The sequence below is a fragment of the Paroedura picta genome, chromosome 6 (assembly GCF_049243985.1).
Source record: "Paroedura picta isolate Pp20150507F chromosome 6, Ppicta_v3.0, whole genome shotgun sequence".
NCBI lineage: Eukaryota > Metazoa > Chordata > Lepidosauria > Squamata > Gekkonidae > Paroedura > Paroedura picta.
The window spans coordinates 42163027-42184234 of NC_135374.1; the positions used below are offsets into that span (position 1 = coordinate 42163027).

The 21208-nt window shown below is 41.7% G+C and overlaps 1 protein-coding gene and 1 long non-coding RNA gene across 2 annotated transcripts; both read right to left on the bottom strand.

Moving 5' to 3' along the window:
* Positions 1 to 8: 8 nt before the first annotated feature.
* LOC143839785 (uncharacterized) lies at positions 9 to 2180 on the bottom strand. The gene is made up of 2 exons (XR_013231855.1): positions 1841 to 2180; positions 9 to 610 (listed from the first exon to the last, which is right to left on the bottom strand). It is a non-coding gene; the product is annotated as an uncharacterized LOC143839785 (long non-coding RNA).
* Positions 2181 to 8140: 5960 nt separating this feature from the next.
* MAEL (maelstrom spermatogenic transposon silencer) lies at positions 8141 to 20577 on the bottom strand. Its single transcript, XM_077342275.1, has 12 exons — positions 20289 to 20577; positions 19140 to 19223; positions 18301 to 18391; positions 17116 to 17271; positions 16660 to 16701; positions 15506 to 15633; positions 13592 to 13646; positions 13367 to 13508; positions 11698 to 11760; positions 10749 to 10881; positions 10301 to 10379; positions 8141 to 8929 (listed from the first exon to the last, which is right to left on the bottom strand). Exons 1-12 carry the CDS (start codon positions 20508 to 20510, stop codon positions 8796 to 8798), a joined length of 1329 nt encoding a protein of 442 aa, XP_077198390.1. The 5' UTR covers positions 20511 to 20577; the 3' UTR covers positions 8141 to 8795.
* Positions 20578 to 21208: the final 631 nt, after the last annotated feature.

Here is a 21208-nt window from a genome sequence, read left to right on the forward strand (position 1 = left end):
GTTTTAAAAAAAAAAACTGATGGTTAGCTACATTATAGTACTGAGACAGTGCCAGTAATAGCATAATTTTGTTGCTTACAATCAAATTCATTTAAGAAATAAGCCAGAAAGAGCTTTAATTGCTGCTGGCTGGAGAACCTTTGAATGAATGGGCTATTAATGATTCTCGTCGTTTTGATTGTTAATGTTTATTTTTGAAGTTGCAATATTGCTTTTTAAATAAAAATAGATTCTTCTAAGTCGTTTGAAGCATAATTGGCTATATCTGAGCTCAAATTGGAGTCACCACGCATTGAATTAAAAAACTGCCTTTTCCACCTCCCTCTAGTAGCTAGTTTCAGATGCAACTTTAAGATGCATAACAGAAACCACGCTAGGAAAGACAGAATTTACTTAACATTGAATTTAGTAATTTTCAAAATTCTGAGACTCTCAGAACTCTAATGTAATAGTTCTTGGAGAAAAATAACAACTTTGCCACTCACAACAGAAGTGTTTCAGAAGGACATGCCGTTATCACTGATGTCTCAATAAACTTCATTTTCCCATAGCTAACTCTTGTTAATGTACCAGTGAACGTTCCTGAGTGATGCCTCAGTAACAGTGCTGACTGTGAAAGTGGAAAGCACAGTTAAAATTCCAGGGATTGGCTGTTTCTCCTGATCAACCTCTAACTCTAATTTTTCACTGGCATAGGCAGGATGTTTCAGCATCTGGCAAAACCAATAAAACTCAATTCCCAGACATTGCCTCCCTATATATCCTCCCTTCAGTGTCCTTTTTCACTACTTAGGTCTCAGCCCTTAAAATGTTGCGTTTTTGATGTGGAACACATCTTCTGGAGCATTTGGTGAAACAAAGCACTCCCGGACATGAGTCCCCCCCCTCCGGGTGCCAGAAGATGGAGGCAGCCAGTGATGGTGTCAGAGGCTGAGGAGGCTAGCCCAGCCATGGGGCAGGCTGGTAGAGGGTGGGGCAGTTGTGGTGGTGAAGGCCAGCCCAGCTGCGAAGGTGGTGCTGGGGCAACCCTGGCACCGCTGCCTGTGGAGGCCAGCCCAGCCATCTCAAAGGAGCCCTGCAGCAGAGAGGTGTGGGTTGCCCAGCTGAGGCGGTGGAGGACTGCCAGACACATCAGCTCTCCCACCACTAATGGTAAGGAAGGGAAATGGATGCTGAGAGTATCTGGGTATGTGTGTGTCTGAGAGGGAGAGAAGTGATACTAAGGGGGGGAGAGGGCAGGGGATAAGGTTTCTCACACCTTATGTGGAACACATCCACATAAGGGGTGAGAATCCTTGTTGGCAGATTCCCCCCCCCCCATTTACAAGCTTCACAGTACTCATTTTCCTCCAGTATAAACTTTTAAGATGATGCTATCAACTCAGTGCATTTCAAAAGTCTACAGTAAAAAAGTTTAAGTTTCACCCTTTCCCACTATCTGGTGCCAAAAGCACACAGGCTTCCACAGGATCACATTGTTCCCATTTCACAGATCAAGTAGAAATACCCAACAAGATCAATCCATTAAAACAGACAAAAACTCTGCTTGGATCTTTCTTCTTTTTATAATTTCCATTTAAATTGCTACAGTCCCCACAGAGAAGTCTTGGGAAATCTCACACATAAACAGCATCTTATAAATAGCAACTTCAAAAAAAAAGGTAACAAAACGTACAAAGGAACAGCTCAAGCAGCTATTGAAGGGGGGAGAAATGCCACACACAAAGGAGGAGAATCTGCTTCAAACAAAAGGCGAACAACAATGATAGGAAGCTGGGAAACTGAAAGGAAAGAACACATTTATCCAGACTTGCACGGATAGTGTCCATTCTGTTAATACCCTGTCTATGAAGGCAATATAGTGCTCATCCAACAAAGCTCTACAGTGTTTTTCTTCTCATACAGCTCAGCTTCATATTGATTGGTTAGCTCCTTCGAACACCAAAAATTGTGTTGATGAAAGGGAATTCAAAGTACTTCTCTTCATTCCATGTTAGTTAGACTCAAGTCCAGTAGCACCTTAGCAATCAGCAAGATTTCCTGGCCATTAGCTTTTGAGTCAAAGATCCCTTCATCAGTCTCTTGAAATATCTGAAGGGACAAATATCTGCTGAAGGTAACTTTTACTCTTGAAAGCACTGACAACCCCCCCCCCCCAACTTATTGGTTTCTAAAATGCTACTATACTTGGATCTAGTTCTAGATCAATAAGGCTACCCTCCCAAAATGATCTTAAGATATGATCTTACACTCACATAAAACCCCAGACAAGCCCCCCTCCCCCACTTTCCTTAAGTTGGAGAAGTCTGTAGTACTTGGCCCTGTACACCCTTTCCTACAGTTCCATTGGTAGTTCCCATATAAGACCGTAATATATAAATAACAAACATTTTGATCTTGTTTTCTAATAACTGAAGTTCTAGCTAGCGAGCACCCATTGTGCTTGACTGCCAAAATGAGGGCAAGAGATCAACTACTTCTTACATGGACCATTGTAGTGGGGAATCCCACTACAGTTGAAAGTGAAAAAGAAAACAAGGTTGTGCAGCACAGGACAAAGGAGAGTTAACATTTCAAAAGCAAACATATCCTGACTGTGCTGGACACTAAATTTGCTGTGCAATCCTCATAATAGAGATTGGGAAATTCTGGAAAAGTTCTTCCCTGCATTTTCTATTAGGCAACCAGTTGTGTCATTAGCAAGAATTACCTTGACTGGCTGTCTTCACATGTTCAGGCAAGTCAAACCCAATGAGCACAACCAATACCCATCTGCAAATCTTTCTGGGTTTAAGTTAAGCAGGGCATTTCTTCTTTCCCATCAGCTGGGACAGGAGAACAGCTCCAGTGTAGACGAGAGTGTCAAGTGCCTGCTGCCCCAGGACCTGATGACATCACCTCCCCTACCTTTTTTGCGTTGCAAGGAGTTTGGGGTTGGGCAGTAGCAAGAGCAGCTGTGTGCTTGGTACCAAAGGGCATTGTTGGCTGCCACCAGAGCCTATCCCCGCCAAGGCCTTGTAGCAGCAGCCATCAAAGCCTTGTCTGCTCTTCCCTGTGCAAAGGAAGACAGCAGTAGCGTAGTTTGGGGTTGGTCTGGGGGTGACCTGGACAAAAGAGGCCATTCGCTTCCTAAAGGGCAAGTGGTGCTTTGGGGGGAGGGGGGGTCAGAAGCTCCCCCTCCCTTTGCCCCACCAAGGTGGCAGTTAAACAAGCCATCCTTGGCACTTCCTTCCCTTCCCCCAGAAGACATTTAAAGGGACTACCAATACCTTCAAATGCCCTTTTAATTCAGCTATCCAACCATCCTAGTGAAGAATTCAAAATATTTTCAAGGATGGCCATTTTGGATAGCCCAAAATGCAGCTCCATGTCCATGCAACTGAAAAAACAGCTGGAAATACAGATAAGTTATTTTTCATCTATTTTCCTAACTCAGATATACCAAATGTACATTCCTATAGGAGACTGACCAAATTTATTAAAAGAATACCTCTTTACTTTTATTATCCAGGATCATCAGCCTTTAACATGTCCCTAGGAACTAATTCTATTTGAATTCCAGACTAGCCACCGGTGTATAATTCAAGATGGAAAACTGTACAGTGGAAATCATATTGTTAGAGTTTAAATTGACAGCAACGATTTCATTCTTTGCAGCCACAGTCACTCATGGTGGGGAACACTTTCAATCCCCTTTCACTATAATGGCAACATGATCAAGTATTTACATATCAAAGCATCCCACACAATCCTATCCAGAAATCAGATGAAAAAATAAAACACAGGTTTACTCATACTGGCAATCTGTTAGTATTTGTGAACTTTTGCATTATAAAACCTCTCTCTGAACAAAGTATTTTATCGCTTCTGGAGATTCTCCCTGATTCCCAGAATAGCGTATCAGACAGCCTTCCAGAAAATTCCTCAACAACTATGTGCACCATTTTTAACCTCACAATAGGCCACCTTCTAGCCAGGTTTGGGGGCTTGTACTTAATGCTGGTTTACAGGAAGGAAAACAATATAGCATTCCCCAGTTTCACCAAATCTCAGAAGTGAAGCAGGGTCAGTACTTAGAAGAAGAGTTGGTTCTTATATGCCGCTTTCCCCTACCTGAAGGAGGCTCAAAGCGGCTTACAGTCGCCTTCCCATTCCTCTCCCCACAACAGACACCCTGTGGGGTGGGTGAGGCTGAGAGAGCCCTGATATCACTGCTCGGTCAGAACAGTTTTATCAGTGCCGTGGCGAGCCCAAGGTCACCCAGCTGGTTGCATGTGGGGGAGCGCAGAATCGAACCCGGCATGCCAGATTAGAAGTCCACGCTCCTAACCACTACACCAAACTGTGAGACCCCCAAGAAGACTGCAGAGGAAAGCAATAGCAGTCCTCTTCCTCTTGTTCACCTTGAAAGCTCATTGCTGGTTCTGCCGTAAGTCAGTTGTGACTTGATAGCACTTATGCCTATTATATTGATAAGGATGGGCATGAACCAGGAACATATGGTTCTGTTTGTAGCTCATGACATGTGCTGGTTGCAAGCCACTAGTCACCATGCAACCCGGTTTGTGGGGTAGTAGGATGGCTCCCTGGAGTGCTAAAAACACCAAACTCGCAGGGGATCTCCAGTTGACTTGTTCTCTAGATCCCATTCTGGATTTGCTAATCTACATTCTGTGAGACACATGAGAATACTCTAGGTTGAGAGAGGGCTTCAATAAGGGTGGTACTTTGAAGAATATTTTAATTGGGAAGCTCCAAGAGATATATTTGGATACTTTGTATAAGCCTAATCATAGTTCCCATTATTATATCACATGAGTGTATTTAAATATTATACCACTGAAGAAGACCCCAAGAGGAGTTGAAATACTTCTGGCTTTGTTTTGTCATTTATCCATGTGTCAAAATGTTTTGGATTTGTGCAATAGTGTAATATATGTTGGTGTTTTAAAGTTTTATATGTGCACAAGTATTCAAATAAATATTTGCATTTTAATATTTAATATATTCTGCTGTTGCTCAACCTTTCGGGTTCCTAGCAGTTACTAACACAGCCTGACTCTAATTAGCCCTTCCTGGCAACTCTCCTCCCCCTGCATACCCTCTACTTACCTTCATAAAATGGTTGGTGAAGTCTGTTTTAATATATCTAAAGAAGTCTGGATGCACATGAAACTTATACCCAGAATTAATTTTTGTTGGTCTTAAAAGGTGCTGCTGAACTCAAACTTTGTTTCATAATACATTTTTTTGTTTTATCTGATTTTCTTGAAACGGCCGGTTTTGATTGCTATAAAATGCATACAGTATGAAGAAGCTGGAAGAATTGATACCACATCCTGGAAATCTTGCCTTCACCTGCAGCTCTGGTGAAGTAAACCATGGCTTTGGAAGTGGCAATTAAAACAGCTCACTAGGAATGAAGTCAGAATGAAGGAAAAGTCAGAGCCTGAACATAATTCAAGGTTAGGCTAATAACAGCATTCTTAGTTCTTTTAAAAATAACTTTATAATGTGACTTTCTTAATAAAAAATACTTACTCAGATATTCTAGCATATCAGGACTTCTTGGATGTTGGAGAAGAAACCATGCAAGAAAATAGCAATGAGTATAAATAATGAACACTACCCCCCTAGCCCTGTCTCAATAAATCACCAGCTGTCACTTTCAGCACAAAGAAATCTTTCTTCAGATGACAAGCTAGTTCTATATTTGTCACAAATACATTTCACCTAGACATTATGCCAGTCATGAAGATGCTGTCCCATGGCTGCTTCCAGCTGTGCACCAGCCATCTCATTTGCACATTCCTCTACACACAATTGCAAAGGGTACATTTTTCATACCACATACCTGTTTCACATATTTTGTGTGCAAGCTTGTACCAAAAGGCTTGATTTGTAGCCAGGCTCAATTCAGAAATATTTAAGGGAAAGACAAAGGAAAATCAAATGAAAATATCAAGTGCCTTCCTGTCATCAGTAACTAACAGAAGTTACAAATTTTGAGTATTGAATAAATCTTTGTTGGTCTTAAAGGTGCTACTGGACTCTGATTTTATTGCGCTAATTCAGACCAACACGGCTACTCATTTGAGTATTAAAGGGAACAGCTTCCAGATCAGAGGGTAGATTTCCAAGACCCTCATATAATTTTTCTCTAGAAATTAAGCATTGTTTGAGCCACTGGAAATTAAAAGTTGCCAATTTTTTTTACCTCAAACATTTTAAGGGCAAAAAAAAAAATGCCCTTGAAGAATATGGAAAGAACCTCAAAGTGTCAGTCATTTTAAAACTGATAGATTTTCTTTCTTCACTGTATGATCACACTGATGAAGCAGGGACTATTGCATCACTGAGCCATCTCACCAATCTAATTTGGCTACCATCATACCAATTTAATTTTGCTACAAAAGGCTGGATTCTATGCAGCAGTGGAGGTGGGTTTATCTGACTCATTCTTCCACTACAAGTGGCTATGAGCCTCAGAGAAGAAACAATGTTTGGGAGACTCTCATAGTGGGAAAGTAAGCAATACGGGTAAGCTGCCCTGTGGGGAATTAAAGCTAGCAAAATCACCCTCTATGCCTTCTCCATAAATGTAGTTTCAGAAATGCTCCAGGCAAGGTGATCAACTTCACCCAATTTCCCCTACTTATGTTGTGTGGCTTTCTCATCCCCCCCCCCCATTACACTGTACACAGGGAAATCCTACTTGTATAAGCGTCCATCTGTTTGTAACACAGGCAATGTGTATTCATCTTATATCTGGATAAAATGTAAGTTCTGAATCCCACATTCAACTGTTCATCTTATGAATGTTGCAATTACTCAACACACAAAGAAAACCCCAAGTGTACACAGACTGTACATGGACTGTACATACATTCACTATAACTTCTAAACAGGCTCCTGCCATCACCATCACAGGTGCTGCACAGAATTCAGCCCAAAATTCTGATGACAAATGACACCACACTACCCTCAACCTGAAGATTTTATTGGACATCGAAGTGCCCATTCCTGGGTGCATTCCATTGTGAAGAAAAGTAGCTGGATCAACTTCTTGTTGAGAAAATCCATCTGACACTCTCCGTCATAAAAAAGGTGGTCTTCTCTTCACAACTGTATGAGATGCAAGAAATACATTTTCAAGAGTTTTGTATTTGGCTAATTTCTGGTCCTGGAGTAAATAGCTGATCTACTATTGTTCAGGTAAACTTTCAATCTGAGGGCAAGTTCCAAATACAGTGTCTTTCCAGAGATTCAGAGACACTTGGAAAACTGTCCATTCCTTTCCTGATACTTATTTAGAATGTTACACAGAGTTTCCTAAGGTACCATAACCATCTCCATTCATAAAGGTTTGAAACAGATATTCTAACTAAGGATAGAGCTTGTTTGCAGTAAAGATATAGGCTGTGTAGCATTTAGAAGACTTCCATGTAAGGATTTTTTTTTAAGTTTCCCATTCTTAAAGCTACACAGAATGTCTACTGTCCACACTATTCTTCAATCACAGTGTCAGACCCATGTTCTAACCTGAGACAGGCATACATTAAGACAATCTAAATACAGTCTGGGATCCACAAGTAACTTTCAGAGAAGAGATTTCTTTAGGTGTAGTGTGATTTCCTTTCCTCTTTGCCCATCATCCAGTGTTTTCCCAACCCTCACCACTCCCAAAAGCTTGAGGAGTCAGAGGCCTGCAAGAACAGAGAACCGATAAAAATCAGTTACGTAGACATCCTCTACTCAATCTAAGACAGCATGTCCCCAATAACAACCATCGCAATACTGAGCAGTATCCAAAAGCCTAATAAAAAGCTGAAACAAGGGCCATGTATGGAGGTTTTTCAAATGACTTGATCTATTTAGTCAGAATGCAAAATATGGTGTAAGACAGAAGTTCAGGACAAAGAACACTTGCCTTTCATTTCACTGTACATATTGAAAGTAGTCATGCAGCTAGATTCATATGCTTATTCAGAGGAGAATCCAAGTCAACTTCGTTTTGCCAAGCTGTACTGTGAGTTTTTGTAGTAATGAGTTTGCCAGCCACAGGGGCTGTGACAAGATACAAGACCTTTTCTGTCAAGCAGAACAAACATCCATGAAAGAATGCCTTCACTTCCCATCGGAACATAAAATGTTAAAGGCAACAAACTCATGTCATCAAAAGGCACACAACTCATTTCTATAATATCCTTTACAACTGATATCAGACCCTTTTTGCAGTTCCCTGCCAAAATACACAACAGATGCATGTCCTCTCACTCAAATAGCTTTAATGCATTGAAGCTTCTACAGCAACAGATGGAGTATTTTTAAAGTATTGTAGCCTTATAGAAATACATGACACACTAAGAAGATTTGCATCACTCTCCAACACAATGATTTAGAGGTAAAATCAAAACACCTTAAAGTACAAAACAATTGTAATTAAACATAATTGCCATCACAATGTCTAATACCACAGGAACAAAAGTTTTCTTTGAACAAGCTGACTTCTGCTTGTGCACTGCGGAATAAGGCACAATAGAGGCTTAAAGAATCTAGATGCTTTCAAAAAACCTGCCTTGCTAGTTTCAGTTATTCTGACTTCCGTTTAACATACACATATCAAGTATTCATCACTGTAGAGTAACCCTTCAATTTTTAAACAAAAAGTGTTAAAATGTTAATGAACAACAGAGATAGTTTTGCTAAGGAAACATTTAAACATGACAAACAGGAAAATAAAGTAATGTGGCGCCTTACGATCCCCATGTATTTGGAAACACAGCTATGCAGAACTATTTTGGGCAGGAAACACTTGTTGATTTCCAATTGCTGGGCTGCTTGGAGATGCTCTCCAGAAAGCGCACAATTCCTCTTCCACGGCCAGTACTCATTTCATTCACTGTCTTCACTCCTGAAGAATACTCATCTAAACAAATACCATGTTACTATCAGCATACGAACTGCGCTCATCCTCAAAAGCTTATAAGGCTCAGCTGCAGCCAAGAGCCAGATGTAAATAGTGAGCCCCAGCTCTGCTAAGCTTCAGCTGCAGATTAAGAAAGGAAATAACCAGCCTTTGCTCCCCTCCTAAGCATAACCTCAATAGTATCTCTTCCATATAGTAGGGGACAACAAAAACCCATTGACATTATAAAGGTCTGATTAATAACCCAAGAATTCAGCAGGATTCAAGGAGACCACATCCTCACATCTAACACTGTACAAAGTCAGGAGGCAAGTTAGGAACTTAGAGGCATAAAGAAGTTTTATGTTTAAAATACATTTATATTACCTTTATTATAATCAGGTGCACATAATAAAAATTAAAAACACTGATAAAATCTCCACTGTAGACAGTACAACACAATCAGCAATACATACAGAAGTAAGACCAGACCTGCTTCAGCCCTGATCAAATAATTTTAAAATGCATTTATACGATAAAATAACATTAGGGCTTATGAGGAGTAAAATATATATAAGGTGATGCTTCAACTAATGTGCGCTGTATAAGTGTTGTCTAATATGGAGCCCACACTGAAATATTATTCCGAAGATCACCACTCAGTGTTTCCAGCTCTCATTCAAAAGTGCATTCTCATGTGTTAAACTGTTTCCTGCTTAACATAGGAGAATGCACTCTTGAATGAGAGCTGGCAACACTGAGACCTCTTGTGCACAGAAGACTCACCCAGCTGTTATGCCACACTGCCACCTGTTTTTTTTGCCTCGGGATAGCTGTTCCGATCTTTTCCCACGTCCGCATGGGGGCATCTTTGACCAACTTCCCCCACCCCATCTCCCCCCAGACTTTTATCTGCACACAACAGCCTAAGGGACTGGAAGTGAAAATTTCCAGCCCTTTTTGATGAGCAACGCATCTTCTGGCATGCTTGGTGAAACAGAAGTTCTTACGGACGTGACGGATGCGAGTTGCCCCCCCCCCCCCAAGCGCACCAGAAGACTTAGGCAGGTGGCCGGCACAAAGGCAGGTAGTGGTGGTGGTGGTGATGGAGCCTGCGGAGGCTGGCACCACCTAATGAGTCTGGGGAAGCTGCCATTTTAAAGGTGCTACCGGACCCTGTTTTTACTGTACTACTTCAGGCCAACACGGCTATCCAATTGAATCTTCCAATATTAAGTTATTTTAGTGGCTGATACAAAAGCATGAAGCTCTGGGAATAGATTAAAGGGAAGATGTCTCAGTTACACAATGGTATCTTAGTACTAATATACTGAAGTATTTCAATAACATGTGTTTTTTAGTTTTAATTTCCCAACGTAAGCATCCACTCACCAGGGTACGGAATGGCATTTTTATCCTCATTAAGAGATGTGAAGTACCTATCATTTCCCCCATGCTGGGCCTTCGCTCTCTGCAATGTAGACAAAAGCAAAAGAGAAAATCACAAAATCCTTAAAATAGCCTTAACCACCCCATTTACCAGATTTTCATGATGCACTAACTAAGCAATGATCAAGAAGAATACAACGACTAACAGATAACGTGTCTGGGCCTATAGGTGAATACATTAATCTACACCTTTTTTTAGTAGCAGCATTGGGAGTGTAACAATCAAATCAACAATAGAAGAAAACAATATATATTCTGATTAACAGAACTATTTCTCAAGGCATGTGACATCTGTAGCATTTTCCCCGGGAACCATCTACAGCTCTACTCCACGTTATAAATACACTGCTATATTTCTACGAGAGGATTAAAAGTAGCAACAGAAGCTGACCTGAAATCTTCCAGCATCCAGTACTACCATCTTGGGGTTTACTGTACTTTGGGAATCCTTGTCACGCACTGGTAAATGAGATGAAGTTAGTGGGATGCCATACAGGTCAGCTAAGGAATTGCTGATACAATATCTGTGGAAAAGAAAGAAAAGCACTGTGATGTCATATTTCTCATATTCTAGAGACTGAAATCTGAAACTATAATTACAGCTGACAGCATAAACTGAATTAACCAAAACATTGACAACAAAACAACGGTACACTTTCAATTTAAAAAGACGTTTTCTTAGTGACAAGACAAAGTGTAAAGTTTATAACTTACTTTTTAGGAGTGTTTACAGATCAGCAACTTTCAGACAAATAAGATCAAAGCTACCAAATGGTTAAGAACATAAGAAGCCCTGTTGGATCAGACCAGTGGACCATCTAGTCCAGCTTCCTGTTCCACACAACAGCCAACCAGCCATAGAGGCCAAAGCCTTCCCACTAATGCTTACCTCCTGGCACCAGTAGAGGCTTGTTGCCCCTGTACATGGAGAACCCCTTAACTCTCTGTGGCTAGTATCCTAGAGAAGCCTGAGGCAAATGACTGTCTAAAACCTAACAATAAATCTGATATTATTCAGGACACTTTAAGAACTTCTATGTTCCTACCAGGTTTATGTGAACTATTACTAACTTTAACAATTTGTAATTCAATCACTGGAACAAGATTGGACTGAAAAAAAATTAACCTAGGCTTCCTAGAACAGAAATGCCACAAAGTCACATCAGTTGGCCTGTCATTCAACTCAAGCAGACAAAACACGTACAATGTGATATACAGGAATATCAGATTATACCTTAAAGTAACAAGACCACATACAGTATGAAATGAGACCAACATTAGTTTTACTCCACAGGAATGGGAAGGTATTTTAGAATGTTTCTGGATTTAATAGTACTCACGCAATTTTCTTGCAAGTAGCAAGGGCACAAAATAGTATATCATTCTCTTCATGCCATTTGCACCTACAAATAAAGTAAACTTTCATGACGGAGAGTTGGTTTGATACCCCACATTTAATTACCTAAAGGAGTCTCAAAGCAGCTCCCCCCCGCCAACCCTAAGACACCCTGTGAAGTAGATGGGGCTGAGAAAGGTCTGACAGGACTGCTCTGTGAGAACAGCTGTATCAGGACTGATCAGCCCAAGGTCACCCAGTTGGCTGCATATGGAGGAGCAGAGAATCAAACTTGGCTTGCCAGATTAGAAGCCACCACTCTTAACCACTACAACAAGCCATATGAAAAGTCAGAATGTCTAAAATACATTTCAGTACTGAGACAATGTTTTGAAGATATCCTACTGGACTTCTCTCTACTCTAGGATCTGGTGTTGGAAAAAGCTTCAGGATTGTAACACTTTCAATAAACTATGCATCCCGAAGAGTGCTTCTCACAGCCAATACAAACTGCCAGGTTATGCCTGGCCCTAGAAAAGTACGTCTGCCTCAACCAGGGCCAGGGCTTTTTCAGCCCTGGCCCCTACTTGGTACAATGAACTCCTGTAAGAACTGCAGGCCCTTCAGGAACTTCCTCAGTTCCAAAGGGCCTGCAAAATGCCAGGCTCTTGGTTGGGGGCTGTAAATGACTAAAACCATCAAATGGGCCGTCTTCAAGACTAACCTACTCCTGGAGATGGGGGGGGAAATACAGAAACAATTTTTTTTTTAGCTGATGTGGATTGATGCATTTTAACCGTTTTAAATGCATTTACATTTAATATATGATGGATTTTAATGATGTGAACTGCCTTGAGCTGGTTAAACCAGGAGAGGCGGTATATAAATAAATTAGAATAACTTGAGAGCGCTGTAAAGGATTCTCAACAGTTTGATCTGGCACTGTAAATACCAGCTCTCATATCACCAAACCTATTTACTTGTAAAGTAAATAAACAAACTCAAGCTCACTGCATAATCCTCCAAAATTTAAAACAAAACAAAAAACCCAGCCTTCATTGAAATGAAAAGAAAGCCTATGCTCAATATTAAGGCCTGACACTGCTGCCCAAATTTAGTTATCTATCTTCCCTATCCAGAAGAGCTATTTAAAAATATATATTTAAAATAGGCAGAAAATGAAGAACTATCCTGGCTAATAATTTCCTGATTTCAATTCATATGACAGAGTCTAGGATCAGCTACCTGCTTGATAGCTACATTCTACTCTCTCTCTCTGGCATTTATATACCGCATCCCCGAAGGCTCAGGGCAGTTTTAGCTTCAGTTTCATATGAGGTAGGCTGGGGGGCCCAGTAGAAGATGACCTTCTATACGAGTACTGGAGAGACAGAAGTCTGTTTTGCTTTAGCAACCATGTATTTAGAAAATCCTGAAAGCATCAGGATTAAAATTCAGCATTTGAACCATATACTTTTTGTATGTGTGTCTGGGAGGGGGTTGTACGCATGCTTTTTCATAAATAAGCTTTAAGCCTCTTATTTCTGAACAGGTGGCAAGTCTTTGCTTTGGCATCCATCACATATATATCTATAAGAATGGTGTCCCGTAAGCAGGTTATGCGTGATAGCTCTCAAAATATCTTTTCTGATGGGGAGAAAGCTATACTATACCTAGTATCGCTGGAATAATCCCACATGGAAGCATCCAGGGTGTTGCACACCCAAGTCTTGGAAGGCTCCTTTTGAAACTTGTGCTGATACAGCTCTACCACAAGATCTTCCACATTGAGAAGCTTCAGCTGATTTGTTACACCTATTACAAAGAGGGGAGTTCAGGAGCAAAAGGAACAAAAAATATCCACAGAAAGACTTTCCTACTGTAAAGAATCATCTCACCTGCTTCTGCAGCCATGTACTTCAGACACCAGTTCACTCTAAAGTGGTCATCAGACTGCAAACAAAAAGCAAACAAAAAACAACCACCAGATATGGTGATCAGGCATCTATATATAATCAATGCAACAGAATGAGACCACCCCCTCCATACACCTTTAAATTTAATCCCACTGTGGAGGCAAAGGTTACTTCTACAAACACAAGGTAATAACTCCGTATTACAGCAGAGCAATCTTCACGATTGGGTTTATTCATACCTAAAGCATCTGATACATATAGTAGTGGCAACAGAAGTCTTACAACAGATCAAACAGACAGATGAGCTCAGGAAGAACACTTGCTGGTCCTTTCAAGTAGCCAAGAAGCAGAGGAGGAAAAGTAGGACAAGTGACTTAATAGTCATTGTGGAAGGTCTCCCAGCACAGCAATAGGGATTCTGCCTAGGAGGATGTTGCAGTATCTACTAGAACAGAAAGTGGTCCTCACTAAGGATTTATACCAAACACAAAGATTACCTGGGAAGAAAAATGTCTTGCATCTTGTGAATGCTCGAAATAGGGGGAAAGATCTGGGGAAAGTAAGTGGGCTCATGACAGAAATGCGTTTGATTACAGCAATTGCACACTATTTTTTAAGGCGCAGAGTAGGTCCTGCCTCATAAATTATCAACTCAGGAAGAAAAGGAGTAAAAAATATAGACCAACTTAGATGAGTTTACAGATACCTCTTCACAGAGAAAGGCTATGCTATCTTTCAAGAATGCAATGGAAATTAATCTAAGCTGCAAGCTTATTTTGTAAACAGATGGCCCTTGGTTCAAAGTGAAACTCACCTACTGTGGAAAAAACAGGCACTCCCCCCCCTTGCTTCTCCACAGCATCATGGTACATTTGTTTCTAACAGAACATTACACAGAGTTCTGAAGCTCCCTGAGGCAGATACGCATAGGATAACAAAGCCACCACAGGACCAAATTTCACGGCCCATTAATTCTTATACAAAAAACTGGTGCCATTTTTTAAAATAACAACTCCAAAGTACACGTAATAAAGTTGTATGACTGAAGTAATACCTCCAACCTAAGTCCTGTTATCCAAGGTTTGATGAAGAAATGTACTGGTTATGAGGAGGACCTGGCTGTTGTGTCTCCATTACTAGGTGAAAAGAGGAGGCTGAACGAGTGAAACACATCCAGCAATAAGGCCAACATCTGAAAACAAACCACTGACACAGGCAAAGTGAATGCCTGCCAAGAACTCAAGGGACATTCCAGCTGTGTGTTCCTATTCCATAGGACTTGGCAAATGAATACTTGGGAGAGAATATAGAAAAATATTCAGAGGCACAAATGCAAATATGTATCACAGCATATTAATGCCATTGCATGCCATTTATATAGCAGATTCCTTGCAATAATAACAACATACACAAGCTCTCCTATAAAATGCAGCTCTGTGTCAGTTATTTCTCAGCCTACCTCACAGGGCTGTTGTGAGGATAAAATGTGGGAGAGGGTACCACTGCACATTCCTGAGCTCCTTAGAGGAAAGGGAGACAAAAAAGTAGATGTGGCAGATTTCTAGTTAAAGGTATTCAAAACAATTATTTGAATGGATGCCAACCACCTATACCTCAGTGTTAAATGTAGCCTATTCCCTTTGGTAGAAGCCCGCTCTTCCTTTGACTGTAGCATTTCAGACTTTAAGAGGTCACCTGCACATATGATCCAGGCTGCTAGCCACAAATCTTTGCAGCATGGAAATGATCAAACAGCTAATAGAAAGCCTTCATTACTTAATAGTGCCAACAAAGGTTTTTTCCAAGCTGTCTCTGTGAGAAATGTATCTGGATACAGATTTTAGACTAATTCTGAAGAACATGGAGCAATTAAAGTCTAAAAACATAATATTTTACCTTACAATATACGAGTGGCCAGTTGCTCCTATGTGGCTGGATGAACATGCACAGATCACGAAACGCAACAGAACGACTTGCAGACGCAAGTTCAATGCCAGAGATGGGAATCCTATGAGTAGCATCACCTAACAACAGAACATTCAAGTAAACACATGACCTCTAGAACCGCACACTGCCCTTTAAATAATCCATTCACCTATAGCTAGTCTGAAACACTGAATTCTGCAATGTCAAGTGCACTGATCTTCAAAAACATGAAGTTCCACCTATGGAGCGTTTGAGGCAAGAAATGAGCAGAGGTGGCTTGCCACTGCCTTTCCCCCTGTAGGAAGCTTGGACATCCTCAGTGGTCTCACATCCAAGTACTCAATGTGGCTGACCCTACTTAGATTCTAAGCTCTGACAAGCTTGGGCTAATTCAGTGTATTCTATAACTATGTCAAGACAATACATTCATATTCAACTAGTACATAAAGGTGTTCTCTAGAATTAAAAGGTGTCTGTTACTGACATTCTCCCATAAGATGCAGTGCAGCTCTTAGCTCCTCTCTGCATGACGTTCTGGATATAAAAGACCTGTTGCTCTGGGAGGAGGGGCCAAAACATCCACTCAGAAACTGGGATTAATATTCAGAATGAAATAGGGCAGGTGGGAGAGATAGTTAAATATTGTAAGCTTTTTTGATGGCTCTATCATCAACAAGATTTGGACAGCTAACTAATATGTTTATATTTTATTTATTTATTTATATTTATATTTTTATACCGCCCTTCCCTACGGCTCTGGGTGGTTTACATAAAACATTTTTGAACATTCACATAGAACACTATCAAAATCAATATCAAAAATCAATATAACAATATAACAATAACAACAACACACCAACTGGAACAATTAGAATGGCACTTCAACAATAACTTGACAATCCCTCATTCGGTTCGTTCCCTCAGTCTGGGGGGCACCTGTAGGTGTTATGGCTCAGTCGGCCCCACCAAATGCCTGGTTTGGATTCTGGATTTGTTTACTTTGTTTACTTTATTGAGAACCATTTCAACAAAGAAAACAGCACAGAAAGGAACTTCAGTATGTCTTCTCTTTACTGAGAACATGACCAGTTTCCTGAAACAAATGTCATGTGTCCAATGCATACCTGCTGCTTGGCAATGAAACCGAAACCCCCGGGGAACTGCACCTGTAAAAGACCACAGAGAAACCTAGCATGTGACACCAAGATTACAGGGCTTTCACAGTACAATCTTTCTTCATTTTGGGAGAATGGGAGATTAGTGTTCAAGTATGCCCTTCTTTGTATACTCAATTTATTTATAAGAGTTACTAACATGGGACAACAAAGTGTAAAGCATCCACGTACACAAAACTATGAATTTTTGCAACCATATTTCCTGCTGGCAAGAGGAGTATTTCATCTATTCTAATTTCAACTCTATTTGATGATGCTGTTCAGGATAATTTCTGCACAGAACCTGAATTCAGTCTTTTTTATACTGTAGGAATACATGAACCTGAGGAAACAGAACTTAATGTCTCTTTGCCAGCACTCAAGTATAAAGGACCAATGTCTTGTATTCCCTTGTCCCAAACTTACCACTATCTATAAAAAGGTGGAAGTCTGCAATGATGCCATCCTTAAGCGAGTATTTGACACAGCCAATTTCACAAGGGAGAAAACGCTGAACGCAATGAGGTGGTAGTTCTCCATGGCTGAAAATGTTGAGGATGTAGAATACATTTTTAAGGGAAACTGCAAAAAGAGTTGAATATAAGAGCAATACCACCACTGAAGAATAAATTCACACTAACCTCAGCCTAAAATTGTTGAAAAACTCCTGAAATGTACCTTAGTTAATTCTTTGGAACTTTCTCTAGAGAACTCAACAGACCCTACATGTACCTGCTTCAACAAGCATCACTATAGTAGCTTGAGATTTTTCTTATTGTAGTCCACTTACATGTTTCACTCCTGATTTTATTGTAAAATTGTTAAAAATATTACAGCTTCTAACTTTAACAAATGTGGCTACTACTTAACTAAGCTTAATATTAACCACTAATGAGGTAAAGGGGGAAACGACATATTAGAGAAAAAGAGCCTCTTGTGGCGCAGAGTGGTAAGGCAGCCGTCTGAAAGCTTTGCCCATGAGGCTGGAAGTTCGATCCCAGCAGATGGTTCAAGGTTGACTCAGCCTTCCATCCTTCCGAGGTCGGTAAAATGAGTACCCAGCTTGCTGGGGGGTAAACGGTAATGACTGGGGAAGGCACTGGCAAACCACCTCATATTGAGTCTGCCATGAAAACGCTGGAGGGCGTCACCCCAAGGGTCAGACATGACCCGGTGCTTGCACAGGGGATACCTTTTACATATTAGAGAATGACCTGTTGAATCATATGATCTACTCCCTTTCCTGCAAATATAAAAGTGAGCGGAAAAATCCCTTCCTTTTAAACTGCTTTTCTACTTTGGTATATTTGTATTTTCCAAGCCTGCACCGGGGGTGGGGGGAGATGTATGAATGTATGTATACTCTTTTTCTTGAGCAGACCAACATCTGCCAACCCATTTACCTGGTTTTGCTTCTTTTGTCTTTAATTTGTCTAAACCTTCATCGTCCCTCATGTGCCCATTTCCCCCTCCATACTCCTATGTACATGAGGTTTTTCCTGTAACAGCTTCTCCTTGGGTTCAAAGGACAAATTTGTTTTTGTTGCCTTCCAGCATTCTCCAACTGAATGCAAGAATAACATGCTCAAAGATAATTTTAGAGTTCCTCACCTTGATCACACTTCCTGGATGTGCTGGTGAGGCTCTCAATAGGAACTGTCTGTGCTTGCACAGGAAGGGGTGCCAGGAACTGGCCAGGCGGCTAAAGAAAAAACGTTGAACCATTTATTCATCTTACACCAAACCAAGAAAGATTAACAGATCATACTCTCTCAATTTGTAATTTGACCATAGATGGAGATCTTTCCTTCTCTTATGTAGCCAAGTGAAGATAAAGATGAGTCATCCTCTATGCAACCATCACAGGTATGAGGTTAATGATGTAGTCACATGAAAGTATCATTTGTGTCCAGCGCTCAACAGGAAAACTGCATAAGCTTATTCCTGTATGAAAACAACCCTCTGTCCACTCCACCTAATGCATTCATTTTAATGCTGCTTTTCTTTTGCTTTTGCAGGTCCACTAATGCAGTGGTCCCCACCCTTTTTATCACTGGGGACCGGTCAACGTTTGACAATTTTACTGAGGCCCGTGGAGGGGGGTAGTCTTTTGCCGAGGGACATCGCTGCCTGAACCCCTGCTCCACTTGCTTTCCTGCCGGCACCCCTAACTTCCCGCTGCCTGCTGGGGAGTGCTGCCATCAACAGCTGCGCAGTGCCACGCCAAGGGGGAGCCCCAGCCATGGTGGCCGCTGGAGAGCACCAAAGGTGAGCCGCGGCCCGGTACCGACTGATCCGCCGACTGGTACGGTCCTCGGACCGGGGGTTGGGGACCACTGCACTAATGTACAGCTCTTCAATTGCAGGATCTTTCAAGTTACTAGTGGGAAAATATTTCTACTCCCAATTAATATTTCTACTCCCAAATCCAAATACATTTAGTCACTTACTGCCTTTTCTCTGGCTTCCGATTTCTTAGCTTTCCACTGCCGAGCCTTAACTGCATACTTTTCTTTTTGCTCTTCTGTCAGTATCTTGAAATAAAATCAGTTATAGTTTTCCATTTCTCCATGTGTTTGGCAAGATCATCCGAATATTTAAATCCCTGTAACTCCATTGGAAAACCCCAAACATAAACTAAGCTAACACTAAAATCTATATTACCTGAATTCTTTTTAAAGTGGCTGGATTGTGCTAATTAGTTTTTCATCTGCTGAATCCTACTCACTGTTTATATATTCACCTCTAATTAAAATCACTAGAACTTACTCCCACGTGAGCTTGTAGGTGACATTGAATATATGAAGACTTTGGAAATAAATTTAAGAGTTCAGTAATGGCAGGGGACCCAACCCACCAATTTTCGAGTACATATTAAGGTGACCAGATTTTAACATTGGTAAAGCGGGACACCATTGACCGGGGGGGGGGGGGGGGAGTATTCTTCATTAAAAATTTGGTCTATATGGAGCAACAAAAACTTCCATAGAATGCAAAAATATTGTAATATATATATTTTAATTTCAACATAAGTACAATTTTCCAGGTACCCCAAGATGTCCCTCCAAAGGTGGGACAATCTGGTCACCTTAATATATATATTACAAAAGCCCGCTTCTGTTATTATCAATTAACTAGCACAGGGTGCATAAATGGTATCAAACATTCAGAAGTGCTCAGGAAACACTCAGACTTGGCCTATGTGGAAACCAAATCCTACATGGACGTGATTTAAGTAACTTTTCTAGCATTTGCACGGCCATCTTGGTTAGCTGTACTAGATTACGCCGCATCACCACGCATTTAAAATAGGTCTGAAACGTGACGCGGACTGGATCGAGGCCCCACGAAACCAGGGTGGGAATGCGTGTCGATCATACGCTCCACTTCCAGCAAATAAGATCCTCTCACTATTCCACACGAACGGAAATACACGCGTGCAGCACTCGGGCGCCACGGCTAGTTGGGGAGAAAATTTAACGGAAGCAGGATGCAGCCCCGTTAACCAGCCCTGCAGGTGAGAAGAAGTTAAAATGCAGGGTGCGGGGCCAGGAGGGGGAGAAGGGTCCACTAAGGCGGAGGCCGGCTTCTGCCCTCACCGCCCAGTCAGCCGAGCAGTGCGGGATGGCGTCGGCCACGCCGGTCACATTCAGACCGCGCTGCCTCAACTCCGGCAGCTTCTCCAGGACGAAGAAGAAATAGGCGTTTCTCGCGCCTTTGCGGTTGGGCATCTCGGTCGCTCTCGGCACGAGGGAGAAGAAGGGAAAGCGCTCCTGCCGCCGCCGCCACCGACCTCGGGGTGGGAAAAGAGAACTGCGCATGCGCGCTTGCTTCTTTCCCTCTTACAAGACCAATCGGGCGACGTGGCGCAGCCCCAACGGCAGCTGGGTGAGGGGAGGAATGGCCAATGTCTGAGACAGCAATTGCAGGGCGCCTTCTCCCGGGCCCAGTTTATGAGGTCATTAGTCAATTTCAGGGCCCAGATGACCCGCGGATGATACAAAATAAATTAACTCCCACCCTATCTGCAAAACTCTTCCGCCAGTTGAGAAAGCTTGGGCTACTAAAAAGTGGCTACGTTTTGGGGACGTGGATACAATATAAGTTTCCAAATTATGCAGGAAGTGGAGACAGTGGATAGAGGGAACTTTCCCTCCCTCTCCCATGATATTGAACTCACGGGCACCCAGCCAAAGGAAGTACCACTTCTCCATGAGGGATTGACCTGTGGAATACAGTGCTTAAGGATTTAGTGATGGCCACATGCAAAGACGGCTTTAATGGTAGAAATTCATGGGGAAGGAGAGGTCTGTCAGTGGCTGCTAGCCAAGTTTAAGTAAAGGTAAAGATATCCCCTGTGCAAGCACCGAGTCATGTCTGACCCTTGGGGTGACGCTCTCTAGCGTTTTCATGGCAGACTCAATACGGGGAGGTTTGCCAGTGCCTTCCCCAGTCATGACCGTTTACCCCCCAGCAAGCTGGGTACTCATTTTACCGACCTCGGAAGGATGGAAGGCTG